The sequence below is a fragment of the Crinia signifera genome, chromosome 6, assembly GCF_055691185.1.
Source record: "Crinia signifera chromosome 6, ASM5569118v1, whole genome shotgun sequence".
Classification (NCBI taxonomy): Eukaryota; Metazoa; Chordata; class Amphibia; order Anura; family Myobatrachidae; genus Crinia; species Crinia signifera.
The window spans coordinates 290,321,545-290,338,739 of record NC_139222.1 but is presented as its reverse complement, the minus strand read 5'-3'; the positions used below and the strand labels follow the sequence as shown (position 1 = coordinate 290,338,739).

The window sequence follows — 17,195 nt, the reverse complement described above, 5'->3', positions numbered from 1 at the left end:
ATATTATCTAGACCTTTATGAAGACCTGAGGAACACCAATACCAAATTATTTCAGATTCACTTTATTCTTACTACTATTTCACGTTTGATTACACCTATTTTTTTTTATTACAAATTCTAGGTACCGCCATGGGCACAATATTTGCGCACCAGTTTTGCCAATTTGTATATGGGCCCCATTAAAGAATATATGGGAGAATTCTGGTGCTCTATGGCAGGAACATAGAAGATATGTTCTTTATTTTGGAAGGCGGTTGTGAATCAGCACTTTCTCTTGTTACTTTTCTTTTAACTTATACATTTTGGTTAAAATTCACCAGTAACATTAACAACACTAATATATCCTTCCTGGACATTTCCCTCTTCATCCAAGATGGAAAGATCACCACAGCCACTTTAAAAATTGAGCTCATATTACAATAGTTGTCATTGACCTTGGTTCAGTAACATTCCTAGCAGTCCGTGTAGGAGATCTGAATTTGATGAGTTTATTTTGCAAGCAGATGATCTTACAACAACTTTCCTAGAACAGGGTTATCTTCGATATATATCCTTCAAAATGCAGTTGAGGAAGCTAAATATTTTAACAGAGAAGAAGTCTTAACTCTATCCATTAAGCCACATGACCAATAAAAGTGCTTTAAATATAAAACCAACTTGGTTTAAAATTGAGCTCCGATTTTAGGGAATTGAAAAAAAATTATCAAAAACTACAGGATTCTAAAAGCTGTTAAAATTCTGTCTGTGCTCCTGGAAGATAACCCCCTTAAGAACCTTAACCTCTGAAGAGGAAAGGAGTATTACCTGTAACTTTATTATGGATAATAAAAAATACCTTCAGCTCCTTCTCTTGGGGCAGCATGGACGGTGTAGTGGTTAGCATTACTGCCTCACAGCGCTGAGTTTGTATATTCTGCCTGTATATTCTCCCTGTGTTTGTGTGGGTTTACTCTAGGTACTCCGGTGTTCTCCCACAATCCAAAAATTTACTGGTAGGTCAATTGGCTTCCAACAAAATTAACCCTAGAATGTCTGTATGTGTGTGTACATGTGATAGGGAATATAGATTGTAAGCTCCACTGGGGCAGGGACTGATGTAAATGGGCAACTATACTCTGTAAAGTGCTGCGGAATATGTGTGCGCTATATAAGAAACTGTTAATAAATAATAAATAAATATTTGATTGAGGGTTGCAATAAGTGGGAAGAATGACCAGGACTCCCAACACCCAATTTCTTGAACATAGGAGAAACACCAGGAAAGGGGTAACTACACAAAATCTTTCACGACATGTCAAGAATCACCATCATAGTGATCCTAATGTTCTAAGATTTCAAGGTGTTGGCAGGGTTGACACTACAGAGAGAGAAGGTGAACGGTTTAACCTGCAATGTAAACAGGAGATATTTCTGATTATTTCATTGGGGGCCCTCTACCCTCTGAACCTTAATGAATGTGTAGAACTGAATAACATCTAGTTAGCTCTCCATTAGGCCCACACACGTGTCCATTAATCCGAATTGATTTTTTTTATGCAAATAGATTTTTATTGAGTTTACAAATGGAACATAGGTAAACACAGACAATATATGACAATATATGTAAAACAAGCATTTTTACATACCTACAAAGAGTCTGGTATAAGTCAAAAGTCTAATATATAACAGATTATTAATGAACTATTAATTTGACAAATGAATATCTGGTACAAATACGGATCCCTTTGGTTTTTTTGTCAGGTAAGACAGAAAAAAGAGACAGCGATAATATGAAGAAGAGGGGAGAGAAGGGAAGAACCTTAACCTGTGCTGCAGGGGTCAAGTAGAGGGCTTTAATTCTTTGAAAGCCTACAGGCCCTAGACTTTGGTGTCCCAGAATCCCCATAAGAAAGTCCCAATCAACCCTGAATTAATATGAATTAAGTCCAAGACTTTTGCGGTGTTGTCTTTAGCCTCTCGACCAGGAACAAAGCCTACCTGGTCTGAATGGATTAACCAAATTGATTTGTTGTAGATTTTTTCTTTAGATCCAATTTATAAGTTTCAAATATCATTCTTCTCCTCCCCCTATTTGTCAGGGAGTATACAAAACAATGGGCAAGATGCAGCAAGCAACGCAAGAAGCTAGCAATGCTTTCCACCAGTCTCTGCAAGCATACCTGCATTTACTAAGGCCATATGCATGGAGAAATTGGCAAAGGACGGCTACTGCGGTAAAAGCTGTCCTTGGCGATGACAGGATTTCAGGGTTTGGACCTGGAGTCCTAACCGCACCTGCGTCGAGTGATGCTAAGAGGGTTCCAGTTGGATCCCTCACAGCAGAAAACTGCAAAAGAAGCCCATAGGCTTCTATGGGAAATGATGATTTGAAAATCGCCTTGCTCAACGTACCTCATTCCAGGCTTGATGCATAGGGGGGACCGAGGCTAAACCTCCGAAAACATGCTGCATTTCAACCAATAATTAATAAAATGAAGATGGACAGAAGTACTTAGTACTAGAGAGTGCTTCTGCAGGTTCTTCTGTGTGGAACTACAAGTCTCAGCATAAAAGCATTTCATGGTGTTTGGGAGTAGGGTGTGCAGTCCAATGTTTATAGGTTGACTTAAAGGTATAAAAGGTTGTATTTATTGAAATTTAAAAATATTTGAAAATACAGACTACAGTACTTCTGGTCCCGAGCATTATGGATAAGGGATACTCAGCCTGTGTCATTAATGTTTCCGCTGAACTCCCAGCCGAACAATTCATAGGCAGACTGAACCATATCGCTAATGTCACCCGCCTGTCACTCTGTACATGTAGGTCTTAATGATATGGTCAAATTGAGCTGCAACCTGTGGGAGTGGGCATCGTTAGTGATATTGAGCGTGCACAATCGATATCACCCAGATGGGCCAAAATGAGCCATTTCATTTAAAATATTGCTTAGTGTGTACAGAGCTTAAGAACAGAGTTTCCCGGACGCAGTCCTCAGATCATCCCGACCGTCCAGGATTTATGTTATATTCTCAGCACAGATGATTTGATGAAATAGACTAAGTATCATGGATGAAATTTGTTGTGGATCCAGCTGGAGCACTTGGAGATGAGTAGGTTCTGGATAGAGACTTATAACCTCGATGGACGGATATAATTCCTACACATACTGTATAGGTTCTATCGATTAGATTGTGGTTTGGCTAGACCCACAAAGAAAGCGCAGAAGGAGGTGTTGGCTTTAGGTCGTACAGGTCACGGTGCTTCATCTGGGCCAACTCACAGTTGACAAGAGCTTGTGGTAATTAGCCAAAGTCTCTGGCTGGGTGGACTGAAGAACTGAAGACTTGGGCTCTCATTCTTGTTGATTTGGTCCCCGGTGTATTCGCAAGGGGGACCGATGTTTTTGTCGTGTGCATATTCGCATATGCACATGTGCAGGGCTTCTGTGTGGGCACCTTCGGAGACTTGCATAGGCTCCATGGTATTAGGGGGAGGTGGGCAGTAGGCATCTGCATATGAACACCTTGCATTTCATGGCCACACCCCCATGAAAAATTATTAAAATGAGGGAGAGAGGGGACAAGCTGCCGCTGCAGCTGTCTCTCTCCCTAGGTCAGCCCACAGCACTGAGCAGTATGTGCTGAGCTGGAAAGAGAGGCTGTGCTGCAGGATGTCATCCCTCTCCCGACTGCCTGGCTCCCTGCAATGTCATTGCCTGGAAGTGTTGGGTAAGCCCATTATCTTGGCCGAAATCTATTACAATTGCAATAAGCAATGTTTGAATTGTGCACATGAATAATACCCCTTTCAGACAGAAAAAAAGACCCGGGGCGGGATGCTATATAGCAGAAATGCGGTAAAAACCCAGTTTTCGGGGTTTCTACCGCATTTCTATATGCTATATGGCGCCTCCGCAGTGTCAGCGCTGCGGAGGGAATCGCCAGCTAAAGCTGGCGAATCCCTGCAGAAGCCTATGGGCTTCTTACCGCAGCGCTGTTTGAGGGATCCGTCACGGATCCCTCCCAGCGTGTCCTGCGGCCGGCGCCGGGGTCTGCGCATGCGCAGATGGACTCCCGGGTCACAGACCCGGAAGTCCAGCGCCGGCACCGCATCGCAAGGGACAGCTCTTACCGCAAGAGCTGTCCCTTGCATGAATAACGGCATATGTTATAGCATATGCCGTTATTAAAAATGCGATGTCCGGCGAAGGGGGGCCGCGGATGTTATAACATCCCGCCCCCGGTAATTTCCCTGCTCTTGCCGTGTCGACACGGGTTTTTCTTCTGTCTGAAAGGGTCAACACGGGTCTAAAGTTCCGGGACTTCGACCCAGGTATTTACCTGGGTTTTTCCCGTGTCAGACACGTGTTTGCGGCTGTGTGAAAGGCTCCGACCCGTGTTTTTCTCCCGACTATTGAAAAATCATGCTGATTGGCTGTGCAGCATGGCGCTGCGTGATTGGCTGATCTTTACAGGTTCCCTGATTGGCTGAGCGCATGTGGCAGAGGCGTGCAGCGCAGCAGTAAATGGCCATGGCACACTGGAAAGATGAGGAGATCCGTGAGCTGCTCAATGTCAGAGGGGAGGAAGAAATCCGCAAACAGATTACTGGCACAGTGAAGGACGCTGTAGTCTACACCAATATTGCCAAGGTCCTCACTTCAAGGGGCATTGTGCGTACCCAGCAGCAGGTGGTCAACAAACTAAAAGCTCTGCGCAGGTACTACAACAAAGTTTGTGACAACAACAGGAGGAAAAGTGGTGCTGGGAGGATGGAATGGGTTTACTTCGACCAATGTAACGAGGTCTTTGGCAATTCTGCCCTGGTGAACCCTGTTGCCATATCATCATCCAGTGCAGCTTCATCACGGAGCATAACTCCAGAATGCAGCCCATCTTGCCCACCTATAATGGAGTTGGAAGACAGCATAGACAACAGCATCCCTGATCCTATTGCTGCCATGGAGGACACAATTGATCCATTAGAGGCTGAGGTTGAGGACAGTGGAGCCAGCACCATTACTCCATCTGGGACACCCACTCCTGCACAGACTGAGACCCCAACGTTGCGTCGTAACAGTAAGTTTTTCAAGTATTGTTTGTGTATCTATTTTAATAGATGTACAGGGGGCTATAGGTATCAGCAGGCCTTTAATGCCCCACATGCTGGTACCTGTGGTTCTTCCAAGTATCAGCATGTGTTGCAGGCTTGCTGGGACCTGTAGTCCCACTGTAACACAGGTAACAACCCCGCACCCACTACTACAGCACACGTGTGGTGTGCCCTGGAGAGGGGTATTGTGGGAACCAGTAGTAGTAGTCTCTCTCTCTATCTATATATATATATATATATATATATATATATATATATATATATATATATATATATATATATATATATATATATATATATACACTGGCATGCCGCTATTGGATTGTAATGATTTTTCCTTTATTTTTAGTATTTGATGTACCTGCAAGGAAGAAAAAAACGTCAAAGATGGAGCTTGCTACGCGCTCAATGTCAAGAATCCTGGTAGATCATCTCCGAGAGTCCGATCTTGAATTTCAAACTCAAGAGGATGCCCGACTGCAGCGCTTCTTTGACAACGAGAGACAGTTGCAAGATTCCTTTCTCACACAGTTGGTGGGTCTGCACGAACGCATAGCGCGTGAAAATCGAGATGCACAGATGACCTTCCTTACCAATATGGTGTCTACATTACAGAATCCGCACCCTTACAAGCTGTGTAGTCCGTACGCTGAGGGTGATTATTGTAATCCTCCACACAGAGGCCATACATTTATGCCTTCAAATTCAAGCCAAACTACTGTGCAGGGCCAAGGGCGTAGTTATACTGAAAACATGGGCAATAATTTTTCACATGCCACACAGCCAAGTAGGCCACATGCCAATGCCAGTCCACAGGAGACAGTGCATGATACTGTCAATGGCACAGGATATAGTAGGCAATATGGCAATGTGAAAAATTATGCTGATGATTCAGTGAATGCCAGTAATCATAACACTCCTGTTAGCACTGTAATCAGCACTGCCTACAGGCATTTGTAGTAATGTTGCTATATGGTTGTTCTTTTTATATTTTTTCTGGGCTCGTTCAATTTTTCTTGCTTAAAAAGTGGCACTTACAAGGCCCGTTAAATGCTGTGTTCCATTTTGATGTACACAGTAGAGTATTATGGTTCTTTAGTTGATGAGCCTCAAAAAAGCTCATTTGGTTCTTCAGTTTGGAGCTGAATCAAAGTTCTCAAACTTTTTTTTTATTTAAATGTGTACAAATAGAGTATACTCTAGATATGTGACTGAACATAATCTATAATGTGTACACAGTATGCCTTCTTCTTTATCTTTAAGGCAATAAAAAAATTCCCTGTTTGGGGCTTATATTTATATATTTATATTTTTTTGGGGTGTACTAAGGGCTATTTCACACACTCCGACTCCTGTCGGATGGCGAAACCCCGCACGGCCAGGAAGCCGTGCCACACACCGTAGTTAATAATGGGCACATATGTGACCATTCACCCAGGCCGCCTGGTTTCAGCCGGATCCCATCATTGTAAACTGCTGTGTGTGGCACAGATTCCTGGCCGTGCGGGTTTTCACTGCCCGGCAGGAGCCAGAGTGTTTCGAATTGCCCTACAGCACAGGTCTTCAACCTGTGGCCCTCCAGATGTTGTGAAACTACATGTCCCACCATACATTGCCACATTTTTTCCTATAGTAGGATGGCAAAAAAACTCAGGGCATGCGGGGACATGTAGTTCCACAACATCTGAAGGGCCACAGGTTGAAGACCTGTGCCCTACAGGTACCAAAAATTGCAAATACAAGTTTTTATCTATATATACAGTGCCGGATGAAAAGGTGTGGCTGCTGGACAGTCAGACTTAGGTGTGTGTCTCCCCTATACAATATCAGCTTGGATGGCAGCACAACCTATTCACCCACCACTGATAGTAGACCTATGCTAAATACATATTCTACCTCGTGTTGCAATAGTTCAATGTTGTTTCAGTGTTGAAAGGGTATTTATGACCACTAAAGATTTATATTTGAAAACATTTTATATTTAAAGTGAACTGCATAAAACATGTTTTGTGAAAAATAAAACAAGTTCTTTCAAACATACAACCAATGTGTCCTTGTACTTCTACTGTGTCATAGTATTTAGGTTAATAGAGAGGGTGTTCTGCAACTTGTCAGCCATGTTTAATGCAATGCAGTGAGCAGTCACCTCCCACTTTTCATGATCTCATCTCTGTGTGCCTTTAAAACTGTCCTTTTCTTATGACACACAGAGTTTTGCAGGAAAAATCCGGCTTCTGTGTGAAAGGGGTCGACACGGGAAATACCCGGGTTTTTGCTCCTGTGTGAAAGGGGGTCAGCCCCTTGCTGTCTAGTTGTACCCGGGTTTTTGTATCCGGGAAATACCTGGGTTTTTGGGATTTTTCTGTGTGAAAGGGGTATTAGTTTTCTTCCAGTGGCGTGCGGTGGGGTGAGGCAGGTGAGGCACAGCCTTTCCTGTCATACTAGCGTGTATGCCGGCATTTTGAATTGATAAAGTATGTAAAAAATACAAAGAATTTATTTTAAAAAATCTTATTTTTATTATTCTAATCATTTTTATAGTCAAAACTCTGGAGTAAAAAGTCTATGGCAGGTGAGGCAGTGCCTCCCCTACAGTACCTCCCCTACAGTGCCTCACCTACAGTGCCTCACCTGCAGTGCCTCCTGTACAGTGCCTCCTGTACAGTGCCTCCCCTACAGTGTCTTACCTGGCTATATTTTCTACACATCTCTTATCAAAACTCAGTGAATCTCCAGCAGTGTATAATGGCGGCATGTACCCCATGGATCATATATTGTGTGCATATCTTAGAAACATAGAAACATAGAATTTGACGGCAGATAAGAACCACTTGGCCCATCTAGTCTGCCCCTTTTTTTAAACATGTTATCTCAAACCATATTTGATCCTTATTTTTTTGTAAGGATATCAATATGCCTATCCCAAGCATGTTTAAATTGTACTACTGTATTTGCGTCTACCACCTCTGTTGGGAGGCTATTCCACTTATCAACTACTCTTTCTGTGAAGTAATTCTTCCTCACATTTCCCCTGAATCTTCCTCCCTCTAGTGTCAGTGCATGTCCTCGTGTTCTGCTGCTCCTCTTCCTGTGAAGAATGTCTCCCACCTGTACCTTCCTCCCTCTAGTGTCAGTGCATGTCCTCGTGTTCTGCTGCTCCTCTTCCTGTGACTAATGTCTCCCACCTGTACCTTCCTCCCTCTAGTGTCAGTGCATGTCCCCGTGTTCTGCTGCTCCTCTTCCTGTGACTAATGTCTCCCACCTGTACCTTCCTCCCTCTAGTGTCAGTGCATGTCCCCGTGTTCTGCTGCTCCTCTTCCTGTGACTAATGTCTCCCACCTGCAACTTCCTCCCTCTAGTGTCAGTGCATGTCCTCGTGTTCTGCTGCTCCTCTTCCTGTGACGAATGTCTCCCACCTGTACCTTCCTCCCCCTAGTGTCAGTGCATGTCCTCGTGTTCTGCTCCTCCTCTTCCTGTGACGAATGTCTCCCACCTGTACCTTCCTCCCCCTAGTGTCAGTGCATGTCCTCGTGTTCTGCTGCTCCTCTTCCTGTGACTAATGTCTCCCACCTGTACCTTCCTCCCCCTAGTGTCAGTGCGTGTCCTCGTGTTCTGCTGCTCCTCTTCCTGTGACGAATGTCTCCCACCTGTACCTTCCTCCCCCTAGTGTCAGTGCATGTCCTCGTGTTCTGCTCCTCTTCCTGTGACTAATGTCTCACACCTGTACCTTCCTCCCTCTAGTGTCAGTGCGTGTCCTCGTGTTCTGCTGCTCCTCTTCCTGTGACTAATGTCTCCCACCTGTACCTTCCTCCCTCTAGTGTCAGTGCATGTCCTCGTGTTCTGCTGCTCCTCTTCCTGTGACTAATGTCTCCCACCTGTACCTTCCTCCCTCTAGTGTCAGTGCATGTCCTCGTGTTCTGCTGCTCCTCTTCCTGTGACTAATGTCTCCAAACCTGTACCTTCCTCCCTCTAGTGTCAGTGCATGTCCTCGTGTTCTGCTGCTCCTCTTCCTGTGAAGAATGTCTCCCACCTGTACCTTCCTCCCCCTAGTGTCAGTGCATGTCCTCGTGTTCTGCTGCTCCTCTTCCTGTGAAGAATGTCTCCCACCTGTACCTTCCTCCCCCTAGTGTCAGTACATGTCCACGTGTTCTGCTGCTCCTCTTCCTGTGACTAATGTCTCCCACCTGTACCTTCCTCCCTCTAGTGTCAGTGCATGTCCTCGTGTTCTGCTGCTCCTCTTCCTGTGACTAATGTCTCCCACCTGTACCTTCCTCCCTCTAGTGTCAGTGTGTGTCCTCGTGTTCTGCTGCTCCTCTTCCTGTGAAGAATGTCTCCCACCTGTACCTTCCTCCCTCTAGTGTCAGTGCATGTCCTCGTGTTCTGCTGCTCCTCTTCCTGTGAAGAATGTCTCCCACCTGTACCTTCCTCCCTCTAGTGTCAGTGCATGTCCTCGTGTTCTGCTGCTCCTCTTCCTGTGACTAATGTCTCCCACCTGTACCTTCCTCCCTCTAGTGTCAGTGCATGTCCTCGTGTTCTGCTGCTCCTCTTCCTGTGACTAATGTCTCCCACCTGTACCTTCCTCCCTCTAGTGTCAGTGCATGTCCTCGTGTTCTGCTGCTCCTCTTCCTGTGAAGAATGTCTCCCACCTGTACCTTCCTCCCCCTAGTGTCAGTGCATGTCCTCGTGTTCTGCTGCTCCTCTTCCTGTGAAGAATGTCTCCCACCTGTACCTTCCTCCCCCTAGTGTCAGTACATGTCCACGTGTTCTGCTGCTCCTCTTCCTGTGACTAATGTCTCCCACCTGTACCTTCCTCCCTCTAGTGTCAGTGCATGTCCTCGTGTTCTGCTGCTCCTCTTCCTGTGACTAATGTCTCCCACCTGTACCTTCCTCCCTCTAGTGTCAGTGTGTGTCCTCGTGTTCTGCTGCTCCTCTTCCTGTGACTAATGTCTCACACCTGTACCTTCCTCCCTCTAGTGTCAGTGCGTGTCCTCGTGTTCTGCTGCTCCTCTTCCTGTGACTAATGTCTCCCACCTGTACCTTCCTCCCTCTAGTGTCAGTGCATGTCCTCGTGTTCTGCTGCTCCTCTTCCTGTGACTAATGTCTCCCACCTGTACCTTCCTCCCTCTAGTGTCAGTGCATGTCCTCGTGTTCTGCTGCTCCTCTTCCTGTGACTAATGTCTCCCACCTGTACCTTCCTCCCTCTAGTGTCAGTGCATGTCCTCGTGTTCTGCTGCTCCTCTTCCTGTGAAGAATGTCTCCCACCTGTACCTTCCTCCCCCTAGTGTCAGTGCATGTCCTCGTGTTCTGCTGCTCCTCTTCCTGTGAAGAATGTCTCCCACCTGTACCTTCCTCCCCCTAGTGTCAGTACATGTCCACGTGTTCTGCTGCTCCTCTTCCTGTGACTAATGTCTCCCACCTGTACCTTCCTCCCTCTAGTGTCAGTGCATGTCCTCGTGTTCTGCTGCTCCTCTTCCTGTGACTAATGTCTCCCACCTGTACCTTCCTCCCTCTAGTGTCAGTGTGTGTCCTCGTGTTCTGCTGCTCCTCTTCCTGTGAAGAATGTCTCCCACCTGTACCTTCCTCCCTCTAGTGTCAGTGCATGTCCTCGTGTTCTGCTGCTCCTCTTCCTGTGAAGAATGTCTCCCACCTGTACCTTCCTCCCTCTAGTGTCAGTGCATGTCCTCGTGTTCTGCTGCTCCTCTTCCTGTGACTAATGTCTCCCACCTGTACCTTCCTCCCTCTAGTGTCAGTGCATGTCCTCGTGTTCTGCTGCTCCTCTTCCTGTGACTAATGTCTCCCACCTGTACCTTCCTCCCTCTAGTGTCAGTGCATGTCCTCGTGTTCTGCTGCTCCTCTTCCTGTGAAGAATGTCTCCCACCTGTACCTTCCTCCCCCTAGTGTCAGTGCATGTCCTCGTGTTCTGCTGCTCCTCTTCCTGTGAAGAATGTCTCCCACCTGTACCTTCCTCCCCCTTGTGTCAGTACATGTCCACGTGTTCTGCTGCTCCTCTTCCTGTGACTAATGTCTCCCACCTGTACCTTCCTCCCTCTAGTGTCAGTGCGTGTCCTCGTGTTCTGCTGCTCCTCTTCCTGTGACTAATGTCTCACACCTGTACCTTCCTCCCTCTAGTGTCAGTGCGTGTCCTCGTGTTCTGCTGCTCCTCTTCCTGTGACTAATGTCTCCCACCTGTACCTTCCTCCCTCTAGTGTCAGTGCATGTCCTCGTGTTCTGCTGCTCCTCTTCCTGTGACTAATGTCTCCCACCTGTACCTTCCTCCCTCTAGTGTCAGTGCATGTCCTCGTGTTCTGCTGCTCCTCTTCCTGTGACTAATGTCTCCCACCTGTACCTTCCTCCCTCTAGTGTCAGTGCATGTCCTCGTGTTCTGCTGCTCCTCTTCCTGTGAAGAATGTCTCCCACCTGTACCTTCCTCCCCCTAGTGTCAGTGCATGTCCTCGTGTTCTGCTGCTCCTCTTCCTGTGAAGAATGTCTCCCACCTGTACCTTCCTCCCCCTAGTGTCAGTACATGTCCACGTGTTCTGCTGCTCCTCTTCCTGTGACTAATGTCTCCCACCTGTACCTTCCTCCCTCTAGTGTCAGTGCATGTCCTCGTGTTCTGCTGCTCCTCTTCCTGTGACTAATGTCTCCCACCTGTACCTTCCTCCCTCTAGTGTCAGTGTGTGTCCTCGTGTTCTGCTGCTCCTCTTCCTGTGAAGAATGTCTCCCACCTGTACCTTCCTCCCTCTAGTGTCAGTGCATGTCCTCGTGTTCTGCTGCTCCTCTTCCTGTGAAGAATGTCTCCCACCTGTACCTTCCTCCCTCTAGTGTCAGTGCATGTCCTCGTGTTCTGCTGCTCCTCTTCCTGTGACTAATGTCTCCCACCTGTACCTTCCTCCCTCTAGTGTCAGTGCATGTCCTCGTGTTCTGCTGCTCCTCTTCCTGTGACTAATGTCTCCCACCTGTACCTTCCTCCCTCTAGTGTCAGATCATGTCCTCGTGTTCTGCTGCTCCTCTTCCTGTGAAGAATGTCTCCCACCTGTACCTTCCTCCCCCTAGTGTCAGTGCATGTCCTCGTGTTCTGCTGCTCCTCTTCCTGTGAAGAATGTCTCCCACCTGTACCTTCCTCCCCCTAGTGTCAGTACATGTCCACGTGTTCTGCTGCTCCTCTTCCTGTGACTAATGTCTCCCACCTGTACCTTCCTCCCTCTAGTGTCAGTGCATGTCCTCGTGTTCTGCTGCTCCTCTTCCTGTGACTAATGTCTCCCACCTGTACCTTCCTCCCTCTAGTGTCAGTGTGTGTCCTCGTGTTCTGCTGCTCCTCTTCCTGTGAAGAATGTCTCCCACCTGTACCTTCCTCCCTCTAGTGTCAGAGCATGTCCTCGTGTTCTGTTGCTCCTCTTCCTGTGAAGAATGTCTCCCACCTGTACCTTCTTCCTTCTAGCGTCAGTGCATGTCCTCCTGTTCTGCTGCTCCTCTTCCTGTGAAGAATGTCTCCCACCTGTACCTTCCTCCCTCTAGTGTCAGTGCATGTCCTCGTGTTCTGCTGCTCCTCTTCCTGTGACTAATGTCTCCCACCTGTACCTTCCTCCCTCTAGTGTCAGTGCATGTCCTCGTGTTCTGCTGCTCCTCTTCCTGTGACTAATGTCTCCCACCTGTACCTTCCTCCCCCTAGTGTCAGTGCGTGTCCTCGTGTTCTGCTGCTCGTCTTCCTGTGACGAATGTCTCCCACCTGTACCTTCCTCCCCCTAGTGTCAGTGCGTGTCCTCGTGTTCTGTTGCTCCTCTTCCTGTGACTAATGTCTCCCACCTGTACCTTCCTCCCTCTAGTTTCAGTGCATGTCCTCGTGTTCTGCTGCTCCTCTTCCTGTGAAGAATGTCTCCCACCTGTACCTTCCTCCCCCTAGTGTCAGTGCATGTCCTCGTGTTCTGTTACTCCTCTTCCTGTGACTAATGTCTCCCACCTGTACCTTCCTCCCCCTAGTGTCAGTGCGTGTCCTCGTGTTCTGCTACTCCTCTTCCTGTGATGAATGTCTCCCACCTGTACCTTCCTCCCTCTAGTGTCAGTGCATGTCCTTGTGTTCTGCTGCTCCTCTTCCTGTGAAGAATGTCTCCCACCTGTACCTTCCTCCCTCTAGTGTCAGTGCATGTCCTCGTGTTCTGCTGCTCCTCTTCCTGTGATGAATGTCTCCCACCTGTACCTTCCTCCCTCTAGTGTCAGTGCATGTCCTCGTGTTCTGCTGCTCCTCTTCCTGTGACTAATGTCTCCCACTTGTACCTTCCTCCCTCTAGTGTCAGTGCATGTCCTTGTGTTCTGTTGCTCCTCTTCCTGTGAAGAATGTCTCCCACCTGTACCTTCTTCCTTCTAGCGTCAGTGCATGTCCTCCTGTTCTGCTGCTCCTCTTCCTGTGAAGAATGTCTCCCACCTGTACCTTCCTCCCTCTAGTGTCAGTGCATGTCCTCGTGTTCTGCTGCTCCTCTTCCTGTGAAGAATGTCTCCCACCTGTACCTTCCTCCCTCTAGTGTCAGTGCATGTCCTCGTGTTCTGCTGCTCCTCTTCCTGTGAAGAATGCCTCCCACCTGTACCTTCCTCCCTCTAGTGTCAGTGCATGTCCTTGTGTTCTGCTGCTCCTCTTCCTGTGACTAATGTCTCCCACCTGTACCTTCCTCCCCCTAGTGTCAGTGCATGTCCTCGTGTTCTGCTGCTCCTCTTCCTGTGACTAATGTCTCCCACCTGTACCTTCCTCCCTCTAGTGTCAGTGCGTGACCTCGTGTTCTGCTGATCCTCTTCCTGTGAAGAATGTCTCCCACCTGTACCTTCCTCCCTCTAGTGTCAGTGCATGTCCTCGTGTTCTGTTGCTCCTCTTCCTGTGACTAATGTCTCCCACCTGTACCTTCCTCCCTCTAGTGTCAGTGTATGTCCTCGTGTTCTGTTGCTCCTCTTCCTGTGACTAATGTCTCCCACCTGTACCTTCCTCCCTCTAGTTTCAGTGCATGTCCTCGTGTTCTGCTGCTCCTCTTCCTGTGAAGAATGTCTCCCACCTGTACCTTCCTCCCCCTAGTGTCAGTGCATGTCCTCGTGTTCTGTTACTCCTCTTCCTGTGACTAATGTCTCCCACCTGTACCTTCCTCCCCCTAGTGTCAGTGCGTGTCCTCGTGTTCTGCTGCTCCTCTTCCTGTGATGAATGTCTCCCACCTGTACCTTCCTCCCTCTAGTGTCAGTGCATGTCCTCGTGTTCTGCTGCTCCTCTTCCTGTGAAGAATGTCTCCCACCTGTACCTTCCTCCCTCTAGTGTCAGTGCATGTCCTCGTGTTCTGCTGCTCCTCTTCCTGTGATGAATGTCTCCCACCTGTACCTTCCTCCCTCTAGTGTCAGTGCATGTCCTCGTGTTCTGCTGCTCCTCTTCCTGTGACTAATGTCTCCCACCTGTACCTTCCTCCCTCTAGTGTCAGTGCATGTCCTCGTGTTCTGTTGCTCCTCTTCCTGTGAAGAATGTCTCCCACCTGTACCTTCTTCCTTCTAGCGTCAGTGCATGTCCTCCTGTTCTGCTGCTCCTCTTCCTGTGAAGAATGTCTCCCACCTGTACCTTCCTCCCTCTAGTGTCAGTGCATGTCCTCGTGTTCTGCTGCTCCTCTTCCTGTGAAGAATGTCTCCCACCTGTACCTTCCTCCCTCTAGTGTCAGTGCATGTCCTCGTGTTCTGCTGCTCCTCTTCCTGTGAAGAATGCCTCCCACCTGTACCTTCCTCCCTCTAGTGTCAGTGCATGTCCTCGTGTTCTGCTGCTCCTCTTCCTGTGACTAATGTCTCCCACCTGTACCTTCCTCCCCCTAGTGTCAGTGCATGTCCTCGTGTTCTGCTGCTCCTCTTCCTGTGAAGAATGTCTCCCACCTGTACCTTCCTCCCCCTAGTGTCAGTGCATGTCCTCGTGTTCTGTTACTCCTCTTCCTGTGACTAATGTCTCCCACCTGTACCTTCCTCCCCCTAGTGTCAGTGCGTGTCCTCGTGTTCTGCTGCTCCTCTTCCTGTGATGAATGTCTCCCACCTGTACCTTCCTCCCTCTAGTGTCAGTGCATGTCCTCGTGTTCTGCTGCTCCTCTTCCTGTGAAGAATGTCTCCCACCTGTACCTTCCTCCCTCTAGTGTCAGTGCATGTCCTCGTGTTCTGCTGCTCCTCTTCCTGTGATGAATGTCTCCCACCTGTACCTTCCTCCCTCTAGTGTCAGTGCATGTCCTCGTGTTCTGCTGCTCCTCTTCCTGTGACTAATGTCTCCCACCTGTACCTTCCTCCCTCTAGTGTCAGTGCATGTCCTCGTGTTCTGTTGCTCCTCTTCCTGTGAAGAATGTCTCCCACCTGTACCTTCTTCCTTCTAGCGTCAGTGCATGTCCTCCTGTTCTGCTGCTCCTCTTCCTGTGAAGAATGTCTCCCACCTGTACCTTCCTCCCTCTAGTGTCAGTGCATGTCCTCGTGTTCTGCTGCTCCTCTTCCTGTGAAGAATGTCTCCCACCTGTACCTTCCTCCCTCTAGTGTCAGTGCATGTCCTCGTGTTCTGCTGCTCCTCTTCCTGTGAAGAATGCCTCCCACCTGTACCTTCCTCCCTCTAGTGTCAGTGCATGTCCTCGTGTTCTGCTGCTCCTCTTCCTGTGACTAATGTCTCCCACCTGTACCTTCCTCCCCCTAGTGTCAGTGCATGTCCTCGTGTTCTGCTGCTCCTCTTCCTGTGACTAATGTCTCCCACCTGTACCTTCCTCCCTCTAGTGTCAGTGCGTGACCTCGTGTTCTGCTGATCCTCTTCCTGTGACTAATGTCTCCCACCTGTACCTTCCTCCCTCTAGTGTCAGTGCATGTCCTCGTGTTCTGCTGCTCCTCTTCCTGTGATGAATGTCTCCCACCTGTACCTTCCTCCCTCTAGTGTCAGTGCATGTCCTCGTGTTCTGATGCTCCTCTTCCTGTGACTAATGTCTCCCACCTGTACCTTCCTCCCTCTAGTGTCAGTGCATGTCCTCGTGTTCTGTTGCTCCTCTTCCTGTGAAGAATGTCTCCCACCTGTACCTTGTTAAAGCCCTTCATATATTTGAAAGTTTCTATCATGTCCCCCCTTTCCCTTCTCTGCTCTAAAGTATGCCAGGGACTCTACCTCACCGCACGTCCCTGTTTTCTTTGTGTGTTGCACTACAAGTCTCAGCAGAGTGGCCCCTCTCATTACATGTAGGCAGGGTGATCAGTCTAGGGTCATCATATGAGACTCAATGTTATCCTAAATTCTGATATAATAATATCTTATATACTGTACGTATGGAAACTGCCGGCTCTCATATCATTGTTACAGAGTTATATACAGGGCTGGCTCTGCCATTAGCCAGTATTAGGCAGCTGTCCAGGGCGCTGGGATCTGTGGGGCGCTGGGCCAGATTAACAATGGGCCGGATGGGGCTGCAGCTCCAGGCCTCCACATATAAATAGACCCATCACCATGACAGCATAATAATCACCCGACACCAGCTGGCCACATGGTCGGCCATTAACCCTAAGTGTTACAACTGCATTCCTATTCTCTACACAATTATAACATTTTTGTATTTGTATATATTGGGGCGCATAGTGTATGGGTTCTGCCCACAGGAGCCATTTAGAATTTATGTTATCCTTTCCTAGTTCAGAAGATGAAATTAGTTGTTTTCCTCCTAATGTCAATGTGAAAAGATTTTTTGGCCTAATCCAGACCTGATCACAGATGTCCGAATATCACAGATCGTCATTGGAAGAATTTACTGAGAAAAAATAATTTATTATTAAGACCCAACATCTCTGATTCATTTTGATTTTCAAATTATACAGATATTCTCTTTTAAATAATTAAAATATTAAAAGGTAATGTTTTAAGACGTTTAATGAACATTGTATAAGCAGATCTCAACAGAAACTGCCTTCACTTTGCAAGTGGTATGATCCACCAGGGAGTGTTGTGGGACCATCACAAACTTGGGCGACCCATTGGAGTAAGAGGAATGTCAGACTCTGGCCGAGTAGTGTTCAGTATTACCATTTGCTTTGATGTTCTTCCCACCAGACTTTGGATGAAGATTTTCCTCACATTGTGTAATTTAGCA

General features: G+C 47.7%; 2 protein-coding genes across 2 annotated transcripts in view; both read left to right on the top strand.

Moving 5' to 3' along the window:
• LOC146009483 (alpha-2-macroglobulin-like protein 1) overlaps window positions 1–17,195 on the top strand; it is a 196,413-nt gene that overhangs the window by 53,762 nt on the left and 125,456 nt on the right. The window lies entirely within an intron of this gene.
• On the top strand, window positions 4,494–6,178 carry LOC146009482 (uncharacterized). Its single transcript, XM_083149908.1, has 2 exons — window positions 4,494–5,060; window positions 5,444–6,178. Exons 1-2 carry the CDS (start codon window positions 4,508–4,510, stop codon window positions 6,052–6,054), a joined length of 1,164 nt encoding a protein of 387 aa, XP_083006034.1. The 5' UTR covers window positions 4,494–4,507; the 3' UTR covers window positions 6,055–6,178.